At 33.9% G+C, this 25,213-nt stretch overlaps 1 protein-coding gene across 1 annotated transcript in view; it reads right to left on the reverse strand.

Annotated features, from left to right (window-relative positions):
- Window positions 1-25,213, reverse strand: part of LOC129217813 (muscle M-line assembly protein unc-89-like) — a 161,798-nt gene that overhangs the window by 20,861 nt on the left and 115,724 nt on the right. Inside the window, exons 32-36 of the mRNA XM_054852152.1 lie at window positions 15,720-15,837; window positions 13,541-13,713; window positions 8,288-8,402; window positions 3,274-3,443; window positions 50-200 (exon numbers count right to left, since the gene is read on the reverse strand). Coding sequence (XP_054708127.1) covers window positions 50-200; window positions 3,274-3,443; window positions 8,288-8,402; window positions 13,541-13,713; window positions 15,720-15,837 — 727 coding nt within the window. The remainder of the gene's footprint in view (window positions 1-49; window positions 201-3,273; window positions 3,444-8,287; window positions 8,403-13,540; window positions 13,714-15,719; window positions 15,838-25,213) is intronic.

The raw sequence follows: 25,213 nt of genomic DNA on the forward strand, positions 1-25,213 counted from the left end.
CATAAAATGTCTTAAGATATCAGATTGTAAAAATTGAAAATATGCTTACCACCGCACGCCGATGGGCTTTGGGTCTGTAGTAGTTCGGGCTTCTAGAGTGCACGGCTGTCCTTCAGGAATTAGCTGAGGCATTAAACTCTTCATGAATTCAAATACACTTGCTGCTTTTCTGGTATCTCCAGTTTTCACTGATGGTATGACTGAAATTAAAAAAAAAAAAAAAAAAAATTGAATTTTCTCATCTTGAATTCAAATTACGTTTTTCGCAATCACGAGTGTGTGTATGTAAGCGTGTGTATTTGTGTGTGTGTGGGGAGGTATGTGTGTTGTGTGGAGGGGTATGTGTGTTTGCGTCTGTGTGCAGGCATACGTGTGTGAGTAGTAGTGTGTATGAATGTGTGTGTATGTGGGGGGGGGGCATGTGTATGTGTGTGTAGGCATATGTGTTTGTGTCTGTGTGCAGGCATGAATGTGTGGGTAGTTTTTTGTATGTGTTTGTGTGTGTGTGCATGTGTAGGTATCTGAATGTAATTGTGTGTGTATGTGTGTGTGTAGATGTGTAGGTATGCACATGTGTGTAGCATATGAACGCAACCTGGAGACGGCTTTCGCTAAAGGAGCAGCATCGTGAGGAGCCGGTCGACGGTGATGGTGCGGAGGGTGGCGGTGGGAAAATAAAATGATAGCACGCCAAAAACAGTCAAATGAAAGCAATAAGCAATCGTGATTGCTCAAAAAAAAAAAAAGAAAAATATATATAATTGTTATAGGGTCGTTTCCAAAATTTTAAAAGTATTTTTTCCGAAAGAACATGCTTAAAAACATAGGATAAAACCATTTTTTAAATAATTTATTCAAGTTTAATATTTTTAAAAAATTACTTAAAGCTCTGCGCTTTCATTGTTTACACTTTTGTCGTGTGACATCACAAATGATGAAATGCCATTCAATGTTGCTTTATTCACAGAACAAAATATTTAATTCGCATCTTTACTCATATGCATTGGCAGCGATAGGGTTGATAGAAAGCGTAGAGCGCAATTTTAATTCGCTGCTTAATTATCATAACGTGGAACCGTGGTAGAAAGATGCGCCAAAATGCATCATTTGTGACATCATAAAGACCACGCCTTGTTTGAAAAATGGCACATTTAAAAAAATTAATTAAAAAAAACTGTTGGAAAAATGAAAGTATTTTTTAGGTCCATGTAATTTTTTTTTGCTTATTCTATCCATTTCAATGAATAAAAGTAGTACTTTTGACTAAAGGAAACCACCCCATTCTTTCACCTTTTTTCATTTCGAAAGCATTTGAAAACTAGGAGTCTACGTACCAAATTTCAACTTTCTAGGACATACCGTTCTTGAGTTATGCGACATATATACGCACATACGTACATATGTACATACGGACGTCACGAGAAAAGTCGCTGTAATTAAATCGGGGAATGTCAAAATGGATATTTCGGGTTTTTATACGTTCTTAGGCCGCTTGTGGTAGGGTTGAAAAAAAAACTTAACATCAAATCGGGGTGAACAAAATAGAAATTAAGGCCGAATTTTGAGTGAAAATATTTTCGCGAATACAATACTTCCTTTTTTGTAAAAGGAAGTAAAAAGTACGCACATCGCATTCGGACATGGATCGAATTAGGATGACATTTTTAGAATTGCTCCAAAACTACGAAACTAGGGTTGACAATACTTTAGAACTTTATTCATATTTTATTACATAAATTCTGTGAATAGAGAATGCTGATATTTAATTTTTAAATGTAATTTAATTTTTAAATGTAATGTACTCGTATTTCATCATTTCGTCAGGTAAAAAGAAAAATGAACTTCATTTCAGTTTCTCACGTTTTTTAGTTATGTTTCGTCACTCGTATGACTCGTCTGAAAAAAAAAAAAATGTAAAAAAATCTTTTGTTATTTTAATCGGATGTTTACCTGATCACAGGATGTACATAAGCAAGACAATTCACCATATTTTGAATAACGGTAATTGTTAATTGAAGTCATATAGGAAGTTTTTTTTGAGCAATCACGATTGCTAATTGTTTTCATTTGACCGTCCTTGATGTCCGGTTCCTTTTTCAACCCCACCGTCCTCTGCAGGCGCGACTCCTCCCGGTAGCCGCTGCTCCTGGTCGGTGGCGTTCATGTCCTACTCACACACACGCCTTTACAGACATACACACACGCCAGTGTGTGTGGACACACAGGTTTACGCACACAAGCAAACCTACACATACACCACTATACACACGTAACCGCCCAAGAGCAGGGACAGGAACCGTTTCTAGAAACAAGCGAATGGGGTAGTGACCAATGAGTAGGGTCCTGTCGCAACTCGTGATTGCGAAAAACATAATTTGAATTCAAAAAATTTCAGAATTCAAATTAATTTTAAAAATTCAAAAGTTATTTTATTTTATTTTATTTATTTATTTATTTTTTTTGTGGAATGCTAACGTAGGAACTAAATAAAAATTTAGTTCTAGCCGAAATCTCGTTATGGAATGTTGAATAATACACAGTAAAACGTGAAGGAGAATTAGGTTCTAGTCATAAATTCACTATGTACAGCCCCGCTATAAGCGGGCACGACTGTATTGCTTAATCTCGCTTCACTACATCCGATTCATTTCACTCAAGCTGAATCAACGCCTTGGTGCACTTGATAACAAAACGATTAATCTACCAGTTTGTTTAAAACAGTATTCTCTATTCAGTTAGAATTTTGTGAAAGAGATCTCAGCCGGAGAGCCAGTTCATGCTGGTGAAGTGATGAGGACGGAGCGAAGCGAGATTAGTGTCCAAGGGAATGCCGGACATAACGTCCAGATCCAAAACGTCCATGGACATAACGTCCAGGTCCAAAACGTTCGAGGGACAAAACGTCCGACGGACATAATGTCCAACGGACATAATGTCCAACGGACATAACGTCCAACGGACACAATGTCCGACAGACAAAAGGTCCAAGGTCAAAACGTCCACATTTTTGGACAGCTAGGACATAACGTCCAGTTTTAGAAGTTTATTTCTTGAACTTATCAATTAATTACATGATTTGCCATTGAACAATAGGTTTTATGGAAATAATATTCTGGACGTTCTTTCCTTGGACCTTTTGTCCGTCGGACGTTATGTCCCTCGGATGTTTTGTCCGTTGGACGTTTTGGTCATGGATGTTATGTCCGTGGACGTTATGGATCTGGACGTTATGTCCGGTTCCCTGTGCAAGGATAGGGCAGCAGACGAACTCACCGAGCAGTGGGGCTTCGCTGACCGCTTTTCCCAGCTTGTTGGTAGCCATGGCCGTGTACATCCCACCGTCCTCGCTGGCGACACCATGAATGGTGAGTGAAGCCAATCCCGTGTCCTCTGCGTGGACCACATAGCGCTGGCCTTCCATGATGTTTTTGCCATTGCGATACCTTCAATACAAAGCAGTTATACTCATCAATTAGCATTTGAGTAGTTATATATATTTGTCAGTTATGTTACTCAACTTCTTTACTAATAATAAAGCTGAAAGTCTCTCTGTCCGGAGGATGTCTGTAGGATGTCTGGATGTCTGTGACGCGCATAGCGCCTAAACCGTTCAGCCGATTTTCATGAAATTTGGCACAAAGTTAGTATGTAGCATGGGGGTGTGCACCTCGAAGCGATTTTTCGAAATTTCGATATGGTTCTTTTTCTATTCCAATTTTAAGAAAAAAAAATATCATAAGATGGACGAGTAAATTACGAAATTATCATAACGTGGAACCGTAATATGGGCACAAGCCAATTGGCGAGATACGAAATTATCATAACGTGGAACCGTAAGATGGGTACAAGTCAACTGCCGAGAAAATTCACCATACATTATTTGTAAATATACAGGCGAACCAAAAGACCTTTTGATTTTTCCATTACGGGCAAAGCCGTGCGGGTATCACTAGTTACTAATAATAAAGCTGAAAGTATCTCAGTCCAGAGGATGTCTGTAGGATGTCTGGATCTCTGTGACGCGCATAGCGCCTAGACCGTTCGGCCGATTTTCATGAAATTTGGCACAAAGTTAGTTTGTAGCGTGGGGGTGTGCACTTCGAAGCGATTTTTCGAAAATTCGATTTTGTTCTTTTTCTATTTCAATTTTAAGAACATTTTCTGGAGCAAAATTATCATTAGAAGGACGAGTAAATTACGAAATTATCATGACGTGGAATGGGAGAGCGAATGAACATAGCCAATTGGCGAGAAATTCGTCATCCATTATTTGTAAATATACAGGCGAACCGAATGACCTTTTAATTTTCAACTACGGGCAAAGCCGTGCGGGTACCACTAGTTGTTTCATAAAGCTAAAAACCAGAGTAATTATGGTTTGCAACGAACGTTTGAAGTTTTCCACCTCAAAATAGGAAATACGAACACTCCTAGTATTAAGAAATAAATAAATACCTTTGTGCCGAGGAATAACAGGGAATGTCCAACGTTTTTTAGCACAAATACACAGATTACAGAAAACACGTGTTTCGGAGTTTCAAGGAACCCCTTTTTCAGTTCAAAGGTGTAAGCTTCTAAATGTAAAGACACCCAGTAAAAGCAATGAAAATGGACAGCAGACAGCTTAAATGTCAAAATAAGCCATTAAAAAAAGCAAAACAAGACAAAATGGAACTCAAAGTCGAAATTTATTGTATGATTCCTTCCCAGAGAAAATCGTTAAGCAATAAATTTCCGCTGCTGTAACTGTAAATTTATTGCTTAACGGTTTTCTGTGGGAAGGAATCGTGCAATAAATTTCGACTTTGAGTTCCGTTTTTTTTTTTTTTTTTTTTTGCTTTTGTTGATGGATTATTTTGATATTTAAACTGTCCGCTGTCCTGTAGTAAGTTACCGCCCAAAAGCCAGGGCTAAGACAGAAATACTTAAAATACACCGCCAGCTCAGTTATTTCATCCGAGGACTGCAGTTTCTTGCTTTTTAGCACTCATCAGCCCGAAATAGGACGGATAGCAGTCCTCGGATGGAATAACTGAGCTGGCGGTGTATTTTGAGTATTTCTGTCTTAGCCCTGGCTTTTGAGCGGTAACCTACTACAAAATATCTTAGCTTTGCCATCAATCTTTGAGTTGAACCACACCATTGTTGCGGTCGCTCATCTGGTTTGCTAGTTCTGCATTAGCTACCAGTTTGTTTGGCTCTCTTGGCTCCCTTCAGAGATTTTTTGCCTCCAGCTCATGTGATTGCTATTCCGGGCTGATGAGTGCTAAAAAGCACGAAACTGCAGTCCTCGGATGGAATAACTGAGCTGGCGGAGTATTTTAAGTATGTCTGCTGTCCATTTTCATTGCTTTTACTGGGTGTCTTTACATCTAGAAGCTCGCACCTTTGAGTTGAAAAAGGGGATCCTTGAAACCTTGAAACACGTGTATTCTGCAATCTGTGTATTTGTACTAAACTGGTTTGGATATTTCCTGTTACTCCTTGCATTGTTAAAGTACGGGTGATTAAATTTACATTCTGACTTCAAAGGGCTCTTTTTAAAATTACTGGTAAAAGTGACTCGATATTTCATCAGGGCAGTCATGAACCCACGATAACTTGTTTGGTGAAGGAAAAAAAACAGTTTCAAATAGTGCTGTTAGATGGCGCTATCAGGGTATTTTAGGGAGGGGAAAGTCACTAAAGAGGTTTGTTAAACACGGAAACGTTAAAGTAAGAAAAAACAACGTCAAAAAAGCAAATTGCTAATTACAGCAGACACGTGTTTTGGCGTTACTGGGAACGCGTTTTTCAATGCAAAAAGTAATGAGCTTATGGATGAAAAGACACCCGACTGTCTTTTCATCTACATAATGACAGGGTTGCCATGCCACAGGGAAACCTGAAGAAACAGGGAAAACATAGGGAATTCAAAAATCAACAAAAAAACAGGGAAAATCTAGGGAATTTCGAAAATTTCCTCAAAAACCTGGAAAATACAGGGAATTTTTTTTCCTTCTTAAATTAAAGTTACAAAAATCAATTCCCAAATATATAAACTACCAAAAATTAAATAAATAGTAATAATTATGATGAGAATATTAATAAAGTTCAGAAATAAAGTAAAATAAAAAATGGTAATTTTGCTTGAAAGTTTTTTTTAAAGTAAATATTAAAATATTTATCATAAAAATAGAATCTTGAATTTCATGATAATTTAGAGTGTATGAAATGAGTCGTCAATAATCATTGTTCTGGGTCACTTATACACTTTTAGGTCCATGGCTAAGAGAAGTTTTTTTTTTTGAATAAAAAGTTGAATATATTCAACCACCATGCTATTATTTCAGTTATTATGAATTCTTATTTATTTTCCCTTATTTATTTAGAAATTTGTGTTTCGTTTTTTTATCCTGTGGTGAAATTATCAAGATATTAATGTTCTTTTCCAAATAATCAGTGCTCGCTCGTTTGTAATGTTTTATTTTCATACAAGGAAAACACAGGGAATTTTTTTCCAAAATTGAGTGGCAAGCCTGAATGAGATGACATCTGCATCTTATTTACTATTCCAGATTGATGAGTTCATAACAAGACGAAACTGCAATCTCCCGAAGGGATAACCGGGCTGTCTACAACTCCAAAAATACCGAGGCACACCAAGGTCCTTGCCGCGGCACACCAGTGCGCCGAGGTACACCGGTTGAGAAGCACTGCCGTTAGAGTTCTGTGATAAATTTCTGCTAGTGAAGTGGTTTTTAAAAAATCAGGGAGTCTTATACACTGTAAAAAAATTCTGAAACGTTACTGGGAATTTCCGTGTCACGTTTCGGGATTTTAATGGTTTTTATCCACTTCGTGGAAAAAATTAAGTATTCTTGACAAAAAGTTTTCTGAATTGCTAGAAGTCTCAATAATGCAGACTTTTCACTGTTGTTAAAAATATTTTTAGCTCCCAGTTTAAAGATTAATTGAGCGTATTTATAAAGTGTATCAGCTTTATTCCAAGTACGGCCCGTCCATGCTAATTAAACTCCCAAAGGGAGCGAAAAAGTGTGGGCTGCATTGCTTTGCAAGATTTGCCGGCAAGTGAAATTCTCGTTACTTACTTGCAATTCGGGCATAGCTTTGGCCAGTTTGCAATAATGCTCTTTTAACTTCCTTGATAAATAAGAATGAAGCCAAGATATTGTTTCCACGGACACGACTGATTTTAAACGGGAAGATTTCTGAATTTTTCTGGAGGCTTCCAGGATAATATCAGGAAGGTTACTGAATTTTAGCGAAAAAAGTTCCTGGAATTTGCAAGATATGTTACTAGCAGATATTAGACACATCAGCTGCCCATTATTTTCCAGGAACGTTTCTGAATCGTGTGTACAGTGTAGGAAACCGTTTTCTACGAGAACCCAAGAGCCGGAACGAAATAAAATAATTTCAACGAAATAAAATAAATGGATTTCTAACAGAAAAAAAAATCATTTTATGTGAAAGCAATATCAAGGCAAAAATCAATATTGACGAAGAAATATATAAATTTTTGGATTTGAATGAGTGGTGAAGCATTTATTTCCATACGCAAAGTGGTTCGTTTTTCGTTTTCAGATAAGGCTCTGAAATTACAACATTTGGAAATAACATAATTAAAACGGTTTATCTACAATGGTCTGCAGAAGATTGTTCATAACATCTCTCTGGACACGGTCAACGTTAAGCTGGTTAAACTGGAGCAAAGAATGGTATCACATTTAGTTACTATTTTTTAAGCACATTTAGCTACTAAATGCGTGTAAATTCCTTCAAACTGTAAAATTAAATTAGCACATTTAATTACCTGATACTATTAAGAAAATAAAAATATAATATTATTATACTTAAAAAGAGGACTCTCTTAGCAACAGCTAACCAGAGCTTCATTAATTAGAAAACACTACTGCATAGCTGGGGCAAACCTAACCTGGCAGCGTCGTAGCGCTGTGATCACGATCTTCGTAGTCTTCCCAATGATTCCAGGCAAAGCCCGACTAACTAGAAGTGAGGCCCAAGGCCCACAGTAATTTTGAGGCCCCCTGAAGGCTATTATTTTAAAAATGTGTGTATTTTTGTATAATTGTAATGCTATGCATGATTCTTTAAGTAATTTGGGGCCCCTTAGGAAGAGGGGGTCCAAGGCCCAGGCCTAGTAGGCCTGTGCGGTAATCAGGCCCTGCCAGGTTAGGTCTGCCCCAACTATAGTGTGTGGTGTACGGGCCTTAACGGGTTAACTCACGTTTTCAGAGGGGTACGGTTTTCGTATTCGACTTACCAAGCTACGGTAGGCATTGGGTAGCCCGTCACAATGACTTCCAGCTTCGCTTCCTCAGATTCATTCGCTTTGACTGCTTTCAACTCCTTCGTAAAAGCAGGCTTTTTCCCAGGCACTGCAATGAAGAATAATCACAAACAATGCTTGAAATCCACCATATATTAACTATCATAATACAGTAGAACCTCTAAATAAGGGACACTAAGGGGACTAGCAATTTTGTCCCTTAAATAGAGGTGTCCCTTATTCGGAGGTGGATGAATTGATGCATGCCGTGTACTTAGTAGCATAATATCACAATAAACATTAACTGTTAACACTTATGATTAAATACTGAAAATGTTTCATCCGTGCTAAATGAAATTCACAATTATTCAAATTTCTAAGTTTATATTATTTTATTAATTACAATTTAATAAAAAATTTTGTAATGGCAAAGTTTTGTAGCACACAGAAATAATTTTGAAGTAATTCATTACATATATTTGCTTTATGTTATGTAATTTACAATGTAATACTATGTGAATTACAATTAATGTTCAAATTTTAAGTTTTATCTGTGCACTCTCCGTTGACCCTGAACCTACTTGAATAAATTGTTGAGAAGGCAAATTATGAATGTTAATTTCAGTAAGTTTTTTTACAATACATTACTTGTTTCCTTCACATATCTGTATATCAAACCTACCTCAATTATTTTTTAGAGGAAAGGTGAAACTTTAACTCCAGTAAATTCACTTTTTCTTATGCACTTATTCATAATTTTTTGCATTTTTTTTTTTTGGCTTTGTGACTGTCCCGATTAAACAGAGTGTCCCTTAATTAGAGGTAAATACATGGAAGTCTCTATTCAAAGGGACTTGGACCAGAAAAAATGTCCCTTAAATTGAGGTGTCCTTTATTCGGAGGTGCAGGGTCGGATTTAGGGGAGGGCAGGCTGGGCAACTGCCCCGGGGCCTCCACAACAAAGGGGCCCCCACAATAAAATTTTTACAAAATACCCTAACTTTCACGGGTCGAAAATATCGGATAGAAACATACATATAAAAATATTTAGATATATATCAAAGTATCGGATATTTCCGAAAATATGATGATCGTTTCGAACCCTGATTAGGGGCCTCCACACTTCTAAATCCGGCCCTGCGGAGGTGTCCCTTAATGGAGGTTCTACACTGTATTATTAACTATTATAACCATAACCTTACAATATTTCATTGTTTAAAGATTGATTGCTTATGTGCCATTTTCTTTGTACACACAAAGGGTCCATAGCACTGCGTTAGAGAGATCAGCTTCTTTCTACGGGAAAGGAAACCCATAACCATTTTTTTCCCCTATTATCAATGGACCCTATTCAGACTTTGGCAACGGTCCCTTCAGCTGTTGGTCTGCAGGTAATTTGACTCGCTTGTGGCGACAGTGTTAGCTGTTCGCAACTCCAATAAACTTTAGGGGGCGCTGCAGCCACTGACTTAATGGCGGATGAAAAAGGTAAAACAAACCGATGCCGTAACTTATAACTTGCTTTGAAGTGTAATGAATGGCAGTTATGTTTCATCGTGTTTGTGGGAAACTTTCTTTTCTATTCCTCTGAAATAACATTACACCATTAACTGTCTGAAGCCTGTAATTCCCCCCCCTCCCTCAAAAAAACACATGTAACGGAATGTTTTACCTTTTTCTTTAGTATTGTTAATCATCACAAGGTAGCGTATTCGAGTTCTGGAGTTACGAATAGAAACTCATTTTATTTAATGAATACTGGACTTCATATGCATCATGAACATGCTTAGGGTATATACAGACTTATGACTGCATGAAAAATGCTGAGAAAAAGAGAAAGTTAAAAGAGAATGTGAGTTTTCACCATGTTTCTGCTGAAGAACCAAAGAGGCTTAAAGTCAGGGGAAAAAAAAAGACTTATAAAGAGAGTATTTTGTATCAAATGAACCGTTCATCCATCTTTTACAACGTTGCTTAACTTAAAACTTCCAAAATAATTCTTTTTTAAATAGTAAGAAGAGTTTTTAAATCGCAGAAAATCAAATGTTATTAGATGCCGAAGAACTGGATTTTCGTTTGCTACAGTACCCACAATGCATCGCAGAGACGTTTTATAACCGTTAAGTTAATGTATTAAGTAAATGTTGACTATGTACCTTATTAACCGTCAGGTTAATAAGGTACATAGTCAACATTTTGACTAAATAAAACGATGTAATTTATGCATCAAAGGGAAAAGGGTTTAGGAAAAAAATATTTAAATTTTTTTTTCTAGTATTACAAAGTACCCCGATAATAAGAGTGAACCTATCAAATGGAGGAAGCTGCTTTTTTCAGTTTTTACGCAATACATCTTGGTTTTACTGCAACAACATATTCAACGAGTACTCAATTTTCTTTGATATTCGTTTATGCTAAGACTTTGCCGTAAACATGCCACGCTGAAATTGACCACTACGTTACTGCCTAGGCCAGTGCTTCTCAGCATGTGGTCTACGAGCATTTTATGCTGTCCGCGAGCATTTGAGCATTGAATTATACTATTTTTATATTTGTAATTTATGAAAGAAAACTTTTGAAATCATCTCCTTTCACCAAAAAACTGTTGTGAAAATATTATTTATGGCGTTTGTGATCCGCTAAGCAAACAGAAAGTATCATTGAAAAGGTTGAGAACCTTTGGCCTAGGCGATAAGGCCTCATTGCTTCGATTTTTTCCGCAGGATGGTACAGTATTTTGACGTAGCACTTATAGCCATTAGTTACTTATGGGTGATTCTACAAAATCCTAGCAGTATTATGTCCCAAGAGCCTAACACAAAAATTGTTTAACTCAGAAAGTATTTTCATTTTTTTAATAGTTAGAAATAACTTATCTGATGTTTTTCTACTCTTATTAAAACAATAACTCAGTTAGTTTTTTCTACAAAACATTTTAAATTACCAGAAAGTTACACTTTTGGCGTGTCCCCATCCGTTTTTCAAATGGACTTAAATTATTTAAAAATTTTATATCAACATTCCACAAATTCAATTTGTAGTACAAGAATAAGCATACTTAAAGGTGTAAAATAGCATTTTTTAAATAAATTAAATTATTTAAATTAACCTTGAACCACTGGATCAAGGTACAATAGGTTGTAGTGATTCTTTTTAGGTAGGATTTCATCATGCCTCGAAGTAAAACTGGAATCAAGAGGGATTGAAGCAGTAAGTAATGATTCTGACAAAAAATTACTTTTAGAGAGGCCGAAAAAGTATTCAAAGTGAGCAGGTCAACCATTACTAGGCATTTAAGAAAGTTGAATGAAAGTGGGCCCAATAAACTTGAATACAACGTAAGTTATGCAGTTAAGCAAGTACAAGAGGTTTGTCTCAAGGTACACGAGCATCATGTACCATGGACCAAATTACATAAACTTTGTGAAAAATATACAAAAATAGAAAAATATTTTTTTATAATCCGAAATATTTTCTTACGTATGCAAAAAGGCTTAAAGTTAAGTTTTAATAACTAAAAACCATAAAAATCACACATTCTTTTTTTTGAAAACCAAAAAGTTTTAGAAGTGGTCCAAGGTACAATAGTCTCCCCGTAATCATTAACTAGAACTGATTCTTTTTTTTTTGTTAAAAGGGTGTAAGTCAATGCAGTTCGCAAGTTTCCTTACCCCCTTTCAACAGAAACTTATTCAATTCAGAAAAACTACCGTTTGAACCTGGGTGACTAAACGATTCGAGAAGCATGGCTACGGAGAATGAAGTCAAGAAGACAACTGCTGCGATCGCAGGTCGTTGAGTTATAAGAAAAACTTAATTTCTCAGGTGAGTTTGATCCGTAGCAATCCGAGTTAAAGGATATATGTTTAAAAAGTTTCACTTGAAATTTCCGCATTTCACCATTCCTTCCAGCTTCCTAAAACGTTGTATTGCCGAACACAAACTGTATTTGAGGGGCTGACATGGGAAGACAGTAAGTAACAAATTTCGTTTTTTTTCCTCGGAAAAACAGTAAACTCTCTAGTCAATGGCAGGGAATAAATAGTAAGCCAATAAACAAAACGGTTTGTTGTTGTTGTCGTGTGCCAGCTAGGCTGGCAATTTAGGGTGCACTGCTTCACTTTTCCAACTGTATCGTAATTTGGTGTGAAGTCCGACTTTTATAGTGCACACATGCCATAAGGATCCGTTTATAGGTTAGGCAATCATTCGCAACACAACAACACATTCACGAAAAGGAAGGATAGGGACAGAAGAGAGAAAGTACATCCATGTCCGAGCCGGGATCCGAACCCGGGACCTCCCTATCACAGTCAGACTGTTCTGACACTCAGACAAGGCGGGCGGCACAAAATGGTTCGATTTCTACGAGCGACGGAAGATGGCACTTACATGTAGTCCACGATACTTGGCCTAGCTTTTTTTTGCTTCACCTTCGCAAAATTTACTTTTTTTTGACCAACTGTCAGTCCTAAAGCAAAAAAAAAATTAACTAATTTGAATTCTTAAATTTTGAATTCAAATTATGTTTTTCGCAAGCACAAGTTGCGACAGGATCCAAGTCATTGGTTACTACTCTACTCACTTTTTTCTAGACACGGCTCTTGTCCCTCCAAGTCTACCCTCCTGTTGAACGGAGATGTGTGTATTAGTTGTGTATGTGTAGGCTTTTGTGTGTGCGTAGACCTTTGTGTATGTACGATGGCGTGTGTGTATATGTGTAAGTGCGTATGTGTATGAGCGTGCGTGTGTCTAGGACATGGACGCCACCGACCAGGAGTGGCTACCGGAGGACGGAGCCGCGTCTGCAGGTGGTGGTTGAAAAAGGCACGGAACATCAAAGACGGTCAAATGAGAACAATAAGCAATCGTGATTGCTCAAAAAAAAAAAAAAAAAAAAATCAAGCATGCAAGCATGCTTATAGGTGGACTTAAACCACAACATGACCTATGAGTTTTATTTCTTCACCAAATGACGAAAGCTCACAATTTTATGTTTGTCTGATTGTCATCATTGGTACTTAGAATTGTACAGAAATGCATTATTGTCTGGAAAAGCAGACTTAATAAAACTCACGAAAGAATACTTAATTAAACTCACGATACTATTTGCGTTTCTTTAAAGGAAACCTCATTTTAGGACTTACAAGAGGGGCCTGCTACCCGAAGACACCTCAGTTTATGGTAGCATGAAATTCCGATACGTGCTATCAAATACATTTGAATGTAATATTTTCAATGACTGACCAGAAACTGTGACTGCTGCCGAAGATTCATCTTTGCCTAGTGTATTGGTAGCCGTTAATGTGTATTCTCCGCTGTCTTCCGCTCTCGAAGGATCTATGTTGAGGATTGATTTGTCGCCTTCTCGTGATATCTTAAAATGGGAGTTGCTTTCCAGCGGTACGCCATCTTTGGTCCTGCAAGAAATTAGCAAAGACTTCAACAAACAGGAATGCTTGCTTTATTTGTGAACTTCTAAATAACTATAGCGAAAGAAAATTCTCTGCGAGTGTTTGTGTATTCACGCATGTGTGAATGCGCAATATAAAATACATCCTTTTAAATATTTTTTTATGAGTGGTCAAATTGAAATTACCAAGCAAAATGCGTAAGCAGCTATCCCATGAAAATATTTTGAGCACTATTTCTTTCAACTGATACCTTACTTGTTCCTTCACGTTACGGTTTATTTTCCTGTTATTGGCCAAACAGTTTTTTTTTTCTGAAACCAATGCCTTATAAAACCCTCTCCCGGGTTCCACACTAAATTTCACATATGTATGTGCAAAGGCCTTCCTGAGCGTAGCAAAAGCGACCGTTTTGTACGTTTGAAAATTCGTTTTCGAAAAATAATTGCAATAAACTTAATCTGATGAAGAAAAATAGCCCTTTCGAAAGACACAGAATATAAAGGGGTGTTTGAAATGTTTCAATCCTTTAATACGCAAATTATGTGATATTCTAGTTTAAAAAATGACTTAAAAAAGCAATTTTAAATTTAAAAATAAAAAATAAATTAAAAAAACGCTCCGAAATGCAAAACTACCAGATCTCGAAAAATTTTTGTACCAAATTTCAAGGGCGGTAGATACTGTGGGGTCTTCTGGACGCAGGCACAACGCCACAGACATTCTTTCACAATTTCTTTGATGTTACTTTTTAAATGTGTTGAGGTGCATTCCATTTTTGCAATTTTCCCCCATGACCGTCCCTTAAATCAAGTGCTCCTTAATAAGAGGCAAACACATGGAGGACCCGTTAAAAGAGACTGACACCAGAAAAAGTGCCCCGAAATAGATATTCCTTAAATCTTAGAGTCCTGATATCTAACTGTCCTAATATCTATCTAAATCCTTGGATATTATATAAGTCCTTATCTTAATCCTTAGATAGTCTGAATAATGTCCCTTATTCTGACGATTCTCTCAAAGGAGGTTCTACTGTTTAATCCTTTCTAAGGCCTACCGCCTTCCTATGCTTTTTTTCAAATGGATAGAACGTGTTTATTTATGTATCAAACGATTATTTATGTATGAAACGATTATTTGTGTATCAAACAATTTAGTTATGTATGAAACGATTATTTATGTATCAAACAATTAAGTTATGTATGAAACGATTATTTATGTATCAAACAATTTAGTTATGTATGAAACGATTATTTGTGTATCAAACAATTTAGTTATGTATGAAACTATTATTTATGTATCAAACAATTTAGTTATGTATGAAACTATTATTTATGTATCAAACAATTTAGTTATGTATGAAACGATTATTTGTGTATCAAACAATTTAGTTATGTATGAAACGATTATTTATGTATCAAACAATTTAGTTATGTATGAAACGATTATTTGTGTATCAAACAATTTAGTTATGTATGAAACGATTATTTATGTATCAAACAATTTAGTTATGTATGAAACGATTATTTATGTATCAAAAATTTTAGTTATGTATGAAACGATTATTTATGTATCAAACAATTTAGTTATGTATGAAACGATTATTTATGTGTCAAACAATTTAGTTATGTATGAAACGATTATTTATGTATCAAACAATTTAGTTATGTATGAAACGATTATTTATGTATCAAACAGTTTAGTTATGTATTAAACGATTATTTATGTATCAAATAATTTAGTTATGTATGAAACGATTATTTCTGTATCAAACAATTTATTTATGTATGAAACGATTATTTATGTATCAAACAATTTAGTTACGTATGAAACGATTATTTATGTATCAAACAATTTAGTTATGTATGAAACGATTATTTATGTATCAAACAATTTATTTATGTATGAAACGATTATTTATGTATCAAACAATTTATTTATGTATAAAACGATTATTTATGTATCAAACAATTTAGTTATGTATGAAACGATTCTTAGTTGCCTAAAATACTCACCACTGAATTTCTGGCGCTGGATTTCCCATAACTTTGGCTTCCAAAACTACTGTAGCTCCAACAACGACGTCTACTGGGTGTAATTGGCTCACGAAGGGCTTCATTTGTTTTTCAGCAACTGCGGCGAGAAAATGAAACATAGATGCTCGTGTAAGTGGAGATTGAATCCAAAAAAACACCTTTTGGAGCATTGTACATAGAGCAAAAGTGACAAAGAAGAAATGAGTGAGAAAAGGACGTTAAATTAGTAAACAATTACGAGGGCTATGTTTTCTCGAGACCTGATTAGTAAAAACTGGAAACCACTGTGAAAATGAAAACTGTTTTAGTTTGAAGATTTATAGATACGTCATTCAGATCTACATAGTCACCATTCAAATAGAGTTATTTGTTGTAACGTGGTACGAAGTTTCAAGCTGTCCTAGAAGAAAACAGCAGCCTGGAGACTTCAGCCGTGATTGTGTCGGACTGCAATTTCAAATACAAATACAAAAGTGATGACCAGCAGCAGGCTCTGGGCCCAGCTAGACTGGTCCTATTCAATTTACAATCCCCAGTGAAGATCAATAGCCCTCTTAAAACTATCTAATCCCTTGTTCATTACCACCTCTTCCGGTAATCTGTTCCAAGGTTCCACTACCCAGCTAAAATAATAATGTTTCCTAATATCCATGTTAGCCTGAGATTTAAATAGCCTACAACAATGACCCCTTGTCCTGTTTTCAGTGCTAAACTTCAGCCCCGTAACATCTTTCATTTTAATAAATTTAAACTACTAAATCATGTCCCCTCAGTTTCTTCTTTGCTCAAGACTGTACATTTTTAGCCTTCTAAGCCTGAAATCATAGTCTAAGTGAGAAAGTCCATTTATTAGCCTTGTAGCCCGCCTTTGAACCCTTTCCAATACGTTAATGTCTTTCTTAAAATAAGGAGACCAAAACTGAACAGCATGCTCCAAATGAGGTCTTACCAAACTTCTATAAGGGCAGAAGAACTTCTTTAGATTTGTTTGAAATAGATCTATTGATAAAGCCAAGCATCTTATTGGCCTTGTTACTAGCAATGCTGCACTGTTGACTAAACTTTAAATCCTGACTTATTAAGATCCGGACTTCCTGGTGCCGAATTTCGGAACCTCTTTCACTCACAAGTAGTGGGAAAATGGGGGTTCTGGGCCAGGAGGGGGCTCTAGGGCTCATAGCCCCCTCTCACTCCGCCTCCCACTTCCTCCCCACCCCCTAACGATCTTCCTCCGACCTCCACTTCCTCCGACCTTGGGGTTGCGCCGCCTCCCCCTCCCACCGACGCCGTCCCTCCCCACAACCGGGGCCGCCGCGAGAACCCGTAGAAGGTGATGAGGTTTTTTCGCGCGCTTTTTATTTTTCGCGCATTTTTGGACTTAGAATATTTTGAACTTGTTGTCATGACAACCAGAGTTTTTAGTTTTCGGTTGGCAACACCTGTTGCTATGCTTTAACTTATGCGGTGTTTAACGTTCATGGCGCCATCTATTGAGAGGTTTATTTTTATTTTTTTTATTTCTACGAATTTTATTATTTTTATTTTTACAGAGTGTTGAAGTTGGGAATCGAACACCCAAACTTTGAGTTAGCAAAAACGTATGCTAACCACTATGCTATATTTTTCATTACTCTTTCAGTCTTAATGTGAATCTGTACCATGACAACAAATATTACAATTAAATTAATTTTAAAACCATCAGTTAATTTACTCTTTAGTACTAATCATGGCATATCATTAACTGAATTTCAGCTCATAATTGAAACTATAATCATTATTATTATTTTTCATAATAACAAAGTTTTCACTTAAGTAAAGATTTATTTAAATACAACCCATTCGAGATTTTAGATTTATTTCAATGCTTTGTGGACTTGAAATATATTTTAAACTTTGATTTTCTTTTTCATGCATTTCAAACTTTATCCTTTTTATTTTTTCTAACTTGTTAAATTTTCTTAACTAATTTCTTTTTTCTTTGTCAAATTTACAAATATTTTTTCTAACTTGTAAAAATTTCGAAGAAATAATTTTCTTAACTAATTTTTTTTTTTTTGACTTTCATACAACAAAATATTTTTTCTTACTTGTTAAATTTTCAAAGAAATAATTAACTTAAATATTCTTTCACACATTTTGAACTTTAACGTTTTTTCCTGTCATTTAGCACTTTGATTTTTTCTTCACTATTTTAGCGTTTTTCAATTATTTTCAGTCTTTAACTATTTTCTTAACTTTTTAGTCTTTAACTAATTTCAATCATTTCAGACTTAGATTATTTTTTCGTGATTTCGATTTTTTTTTTTTTTTTAGTATATTTTAGAGTTTGATCATTTTCTCGCTTGTTTTTACTTTATCGTTTTTTTCCGATGTTTTTAAACTTAGAAATTTTTCGCAATTAGTGACTGGAATTGAAACCTCAAATTTTTCGAAACATTATCAGGTCTACAATTTTCATCCAACTAATTTAATTTAAAAACTTGCAATCAATTTACTCTTAGTAGTAATTAACACATATCATTAACAAATTTTTACGGATTTTAAGAAATCAACTTAATTAATTTTTTTCCAGTAAGCGAATTTCGCACTCAAGTTACATTTCATCACTGCATATACGTTTCAAGAGTTTCATTGAATTTATCACATACCATTTAATTAACTCTAATAATTACTTTTTCATTAATACTTAACTTAATCATTTTATCATACATTTATTCCAGTTACAAAATTATGCTTAAAAGTTATTTATTTTTCTTAGCACAAGAGATTTTAACATGTTCCTACTAAAATGCTTTTCACTCTAGTTTGAGTTTACTAAAATAGCAACTCATTTACGATTTAGATTCATTTAATCGTCTTTGATTCTTTTTCATTATTATTATTTTACATTATCACATACGTTATTATTTTTATACATTTATCCATTTAATTTTCCAAAATCTACAATCAATTTACTCTTCGTATTAATTAACACTTATCACTATCAAATATTTTCATGAATTTTAAAAATTATCTTCTTAAATAATTTTTTACTGTAACCAAATTTCCCACTCAAGTTATATTTTATCACTACATATGCTTTTCATGAGTTTCATTTAATTTATCGCATTTCATTTAATTAACTCTAATAATTATTTTTTATCATCGATATTTAAGTTAATCATATTTTCCTTTATTTTTGTTTTCATGCAAACACTCTTGATGGAATAAAACAACATTTTCAACTTTCATGAATTAAATCCCCTCTGACTATTTTATTTTACTTTACCATTCTTTACTATTTTACTTACTGCGTTTTACTATTTATCATTCATTACAGCTTTTCCAAAATATTACTTTACAACCAACTAATTTCATTAACAGAATTTTCATTACAATTTATAAATTTCACTTTTATTTAATTATTTTTACCTACGCTAAAATAAAACACATCACATAAAAAAGTTAAACATCAATGAAGAACCCGAGAAATGTTAAAATTATAAGTCGAGTATCAAAACTTCATGTCAGCAAATTTTAAAAATAGACTTACCGAAAAATAACTTCTACTGAAATTCATTTCAAAACTTGGAATCAATTTACTCTTAGCATTAATAAACACTTATCATTAAGAAATTTTCATGGATTTTAAAAATCAACTTATTTAATTTTTTCCAGTAAGCAAATTTCGCACTCAAGTTACATTTTATCACTACATATGCTTTTCAAGAGTTTTATTGAATTTATCACATTTTATTTAATTATTTTTTGATTAGTATTAAACTTAGTCATTTTATCGCTTAGTATTTAACTTAATCATTTTCTTGCTTGTTTTTACTTTATCGGTTTTTTTTCCCGTTATTTTTAAACTTAGAAATTTTTCACAATTAGTAACAGGAATCGAACCCACAAATTTTTCGAAACATTATCAGGTCTACAATTTTCATCCAACTAATTTATTTTAAAAACTTGCAATCAATTTACTCTTAGTAGTAATTAACACTTATCATTAATAAATTTTCACGATTTTAAAAAAATCAACTTATTTAATTTTTTTCCAGTAAGCAAATTTCGCACTCAAGTTACATTTTATCACTTTATATGCTTTTCAAGAGTTTCATTTAATTTATCACATTTTATTTAATCAACTCCATTAATTATTTTTTGATTAGTATTTAACTTAGTCATTTTATCGCATAGTGTTTTACTTTATTATTATTATTTTTTTTTTCATACAAGCACTCTTGTTAGAATAAAACAAAATTTTCAACCTTCATGAATTAGAATCACTTTGGCTATTTCATTTTCCCAATAATATTTTACTTTAACAACTAATTTCTTTAACAAAATCGATATCATTTATTTTAGTCTTTATCCTTTTCGAACGATACATTCAAATGGACAGCTATACGTTAAATTAAGAAACTTAATCTAAATTTTGACAAATTAAGTTATAGCTAAATACTGACTAAAATTAAGTACAAAAGACTAACCTTTTTGGGGTGAAGTCCCTCAAGTACCAGCTATCGCGAAGTTATTTAAAAACAGTGAATGAAATTGTAATAAGTGGATTGTTAATTATAACTCAATCTCACAAAATTACAATTACACGCATGTTTTATTTGAAATCGCTGCATACGGCTGGCTGCCCATCGTCGATTTGCAGAACGCATGCCGTGATATCGCAAATCAACTCGGCTGTTGAAAAAAACTACCGTAATCCTACAGCACTTCGGATCGTCCACACACACACCGAGGCGAATTGAGAAAATGACTTTATCAATATTGCTATCTACCCCTTTACCGATAACAGATAACAAACCCCACGTGCTAGTATTATTCACCACCTGGCCTACGTCTTTCAAGTGATGTCACTGTTTCTGACCAATTAAAATTAGTTCACGTTTCTCAAATATCAAGCACATAGATCGACAATAGCCTGATGTCAGGTTTTCCAAACAAAATTTTAGATTTTAATTCGTAGTTTCGAATTAATTTCTTTTTCATTTCAAACTTATAAAAAAAATTTCCAGCTTGTAAGAATATTTCTTTCAAAAACAGATTTTTGATTCAAAACAGTATTTTTTCAAACTTGTAATATTTTTCTACTTAGAAAATGAAATCAAAAATTTTTGTTTTCTTTAATCATATAAAATGTTTTTAAGAAATAATTTCTCAAACTTGTAATATTTTTCCACTAATTAAAAAAAATCAATTTTTTTTTCAATCATATAAAAATAAATTTTTAATCTTACAACAGTAAATTTTTCCGCAAAAATATTTTTTTCAAATCAAAATAATAATAATAATAATATTTTTGTAACATATTGTTTTTTTTCCTTTCAATCTTTTTTTTTTTCAAAAATTTTCAAACTTACAAAATAAAATTTTTTCAACTGAATCTTCAAACGAAATGATTTAATTAAATTTAAAACTCAATATCACTTTACTCTTAGTATTAATAACCAATAGCACTTAACCATTTACTCTTTGCACTCTAAGTATTAATTAACACACACGCATTACAAATAATAATAATAATGTTTAAGATACTTACAAATCATTCACTCAAGCTTTCAAATATCCATCTAGCATGTTATTGTTCATTCGTGTGAGGGAACTTGTAATAAAACTTTACTTATCAACCGAAATTATAAGCGAAAATATCGCATTTTTTAGCACTTAATATAATCCTACAATTAACAAATTGGTTTTAACTTTGAATTTAAGAAAAATAAAAACTATTACACACTTAGTAACATATCTATCGATGTATATTATTTCATGACAAATCACAAATAGGTGAGGATCTTTTATCGATCATGTGACCAACTAAGTTAAGAAAGAGCGTTCTTATCTCATATGAGAATTTATAAGTCTTTAATATTTCTCTTTAATGTAAGTGTATTGATACGTACGAGTTTGTGTATGTGAATATAACTGTGTATTGTTTTCAAACCATTGTCATGTTTAAGCTTTACGGTTCTAATTTTGACTTTCCACTTAGCATTATTTGAAGTCCTTCGCATGTATTAAACTATAGAAATATCACAAAAATTATATTTTCATTCAGTCTTAATTACAAAACCATACAATAAGATGAAGACAACACCGAAAGTATAAAGATTACTTACAAGAAAGTGCATATAAAAAATATATGTAAGAGTGATTTCAAAGTATAATCCATCAACCATATTCAACAACTCAATAAAAACACAAGTCTCTTTTAAAATGATAAACACAATTTATTCACACACACAGTAAAAGACAATTAAATAAACTTACATCTTTAAGTAAAACTCTTCAAAACTTTCAAGCATATTTTTAACATCGATTGCATCAAATAAATCAGACACATGACATTTTAAACATGGACTATCAACATTCAAAGTAACGAAGTCACGAGTCAAGTTTTCCCAATTAACATTAAAAAGAGCCTGTTCGAAAAAAGTGTCGAACTTTCGACCCCTTGTTAATGATTCACATTCATGCACTCTCATGTAAAAAATGAATCCATTTTTACAACCCACACATTCTTTTTAGAAAGGTACTTTATGTTGCATATGAGCTCATCAAATAGTCACTTACGTAGAGAATCAGCCAGTTTACCAACTTCTTGTGATGTATATGTGCTGATTTTATCACATCGACAATCACAGGGATATTTTTTCTCAATTTCCGAAAGGATGTACTCTTTTAGAGTATAAGTCATAAGTTTGTCTTTGACACTACGTGAGATACAAGGGGACGCGTAACACAATTTGTCAATCTGGCTTTCCAAAAGTAGAACTCTATCAGGCATCAACTGGAACACTTCTCGTTTCAGTTTGAACAATCTTTGCACACTAACACAGATGTTACCATTCGCACTCGACTCTCCTTTTTTTTATAACAAAAGCGAAATCACGGTCTTCGATTAATTTTTGATTTATATTTTTACGTAGGCTTGAAATAAGTGATCTCCACACATCTGGTTCTAAGGAAATACCATCCATAGTTGGTCGAAAAATACCATCTTTCCCACACGTATATCTTCTAATATGCACGCGTGTACGTTTCCGAAAAGTATTCACCAAAAGTGAAAATACAATCACCCAAGTGTATCATATCATCAGGCTGTGGAGAAGCCTCAATGTTCATTTTCATGTTCGTTGCATCCCATCTGTTCATCTTCAGGCTTCAAAGTTTCAGAATGATTTTCACCAGCGTTAGTCATTCTTAACTCTCATAGGATTAGGAGTCACAATACTAAAACAACTTCCTGTGAACTTAAAAAATAAATCAAACTAGGTTTTAACACTAGCTGGTGAAGAAAAATCCTAAGTACATAGAATAAAATTTCACGATCTCTTTCAAAGCTCAGAACCACCCTGAAAATGACGTTTTCGCATCTGATGCAAATTGACATGATCAATTACACGTGATTGACCATGTCATGCGCGAGATGTGAAAACGTCATCGGCATTCGATGTGATGTGAAAACCTTCTACCATCTTAAAATTACTCGTAGTAGGTCTGGGTGAAGTTGGAAGTCAAAGTGTTGGCATTTCTAAAAATCTGAATACTGAGGAAAACAACTCAACTCTGCTCAAAAGTTCGTGTGATATTCTATGACGTCAGTAGCAAGAGACTTATGTACACTTCTCATTGGTTAAAGTGAATATTCATTGGTTTATAGTGGATGTTTGGAGAATCATTTTCAGGGTGATTCTGGGGTTTGAAAGAGATCGTGAAATTTTATTCTATGTACTTAGGATTTTTCTTCACCAGCTAGTGTTAAAACCTAGTTTGATTTATTTTTTAAGTTCACAGGAAGTTGTTTTAGTATTGTGACTCCTAATCCTATGAGAGTTAAGAATGACTAACGCTGGTGAAAATCATTCTGAAACTTTGAAGCCTGAAGATGAACAGATGGGATGCAACGAACATGAAAATGAACATTGAGGCTTCTCCACAGCCTGATGATATGATACACTTGGGTGATTGTATTTTCACTTTTGGTGAATACTTTTCGGAAACGTACACGCGTGCATATTAGAAGATATACGTGTGGGAAAGATGGTATTTTTCGACCAACTATGGATGGTATTTCCTTAGAACCAGATGTGTGGAGATCACTTATTTCAAGCCTACGTAAAAATATAAATCAAAAATTAATCGAAGACCGTGATTTCGCTTTTGTTATAAAAAAAAGGAGAGTCGAGTGCGAATGGTAACATCTGTGTTAGTGTGCAAAGATTGTTCAAACTGAAACGAGAAGTGTTCCAGTTGATGCCTGATAGAGTTCTACTTTTGGAAAGCCAGATTGACAAATTGTGTTACGCGTCCCCTTGTATCTCACGTAGTGTCAAAGACAAACTTATGACTTATACTCTAAAAGAGTACATCCTTTCGGAAATTGAGAAAAAATATCCCTGTGATTGTCGATGTGATAAAATCAGCACATATACATCACAAGAAGTTAGTAAACTGGCTGATTCTCTACGTAAGTGACTATTTGATGAGCTCATATGCAACATAAAGTACCTTTCTAAAAAGAATGTGTGGGTTGTAAAAATGGATTCATTTTTTACATGAGAGTGCATGAATGTGAATCATTAACAAGGGGTCGAAAGTTCGACACTTTTTTCGAACAGGCTCTTTTTAATGTTAATTGGGAAAACTTGACTCGTGACTTCGTTACTTTGAATGTTGATAGTCCATGTTTAAAATGTCATGTGTCTGATTTATTTGATGCAATCGATGTTAAAAATATGCTTGAAAGTTTTGAAGAGTTTTACTTAAAGATGTAAGTTTATTTAATTGTCTTTTACTGTGTGTGTGAATAAATTGTGTTTATCATTTTAAAAGAGACTTGTGTTTTTATTGAGTTGTTGAATATGGGTGATGGATTATACTTTGAAATCACTCTTACATATATTTTTTATATGCACTTTCTTGTAAGTAATCTTTATACTTTCGGTGTTGTCTTCATCTTATTGTATGGTTTTGTAATTAAGACTGAATGAAAATATAATGTTTTGTGATATTTCTATAGTTTAATACATGCGAAGGACTTCAAATAATGCTAAGTGGAAAGTCAAAATTAGAACCGTAAAGCTTAAACATGACAATGGTTTGAAAACAATACACAGTTATATTCACATACACAAACTCGTACGTATCAATACACTTACATTAAAGAGAAATATTAAAGACTTATAAATTCTCATATGAGATAAGAACGCTCTTTCTTAACTTAGTTGGTCACATGATCGATAAAAGATCCTCACCTATTTGTGATTTGTCATGAAATAATATACATCGATAGATATGTTACTAAGTGTGTAATAGTTTTTATTTTTCTTAAATTCAAAGTTAAAAACCAATTTGTTAATTGTAGGATTATATTAAGTGCTAAAAAATGCGATATTTTCGCTTATAATTTCGGTTGATAAGTAAAGTTTTATTACAAGTTCCCTCACACGAATGAACAATAACATGCTAGATGGATA

Source organism: Uloborus diversus, chromosome 2 (genome assembly GCF_026930045.1).
Source record: "Uloborus diversus isolate 005 chromosome 2, Udiv.v.3.1, whole genome shotgun sequence".
In the NCBI taxonomy this organism is placed as follows: domain Eukaryota; kingdom Metazoa; phylum Arthropoda; class Arachnida; order Araneae; family Uloboridae; genus Uloborus; species Uloborus diversus.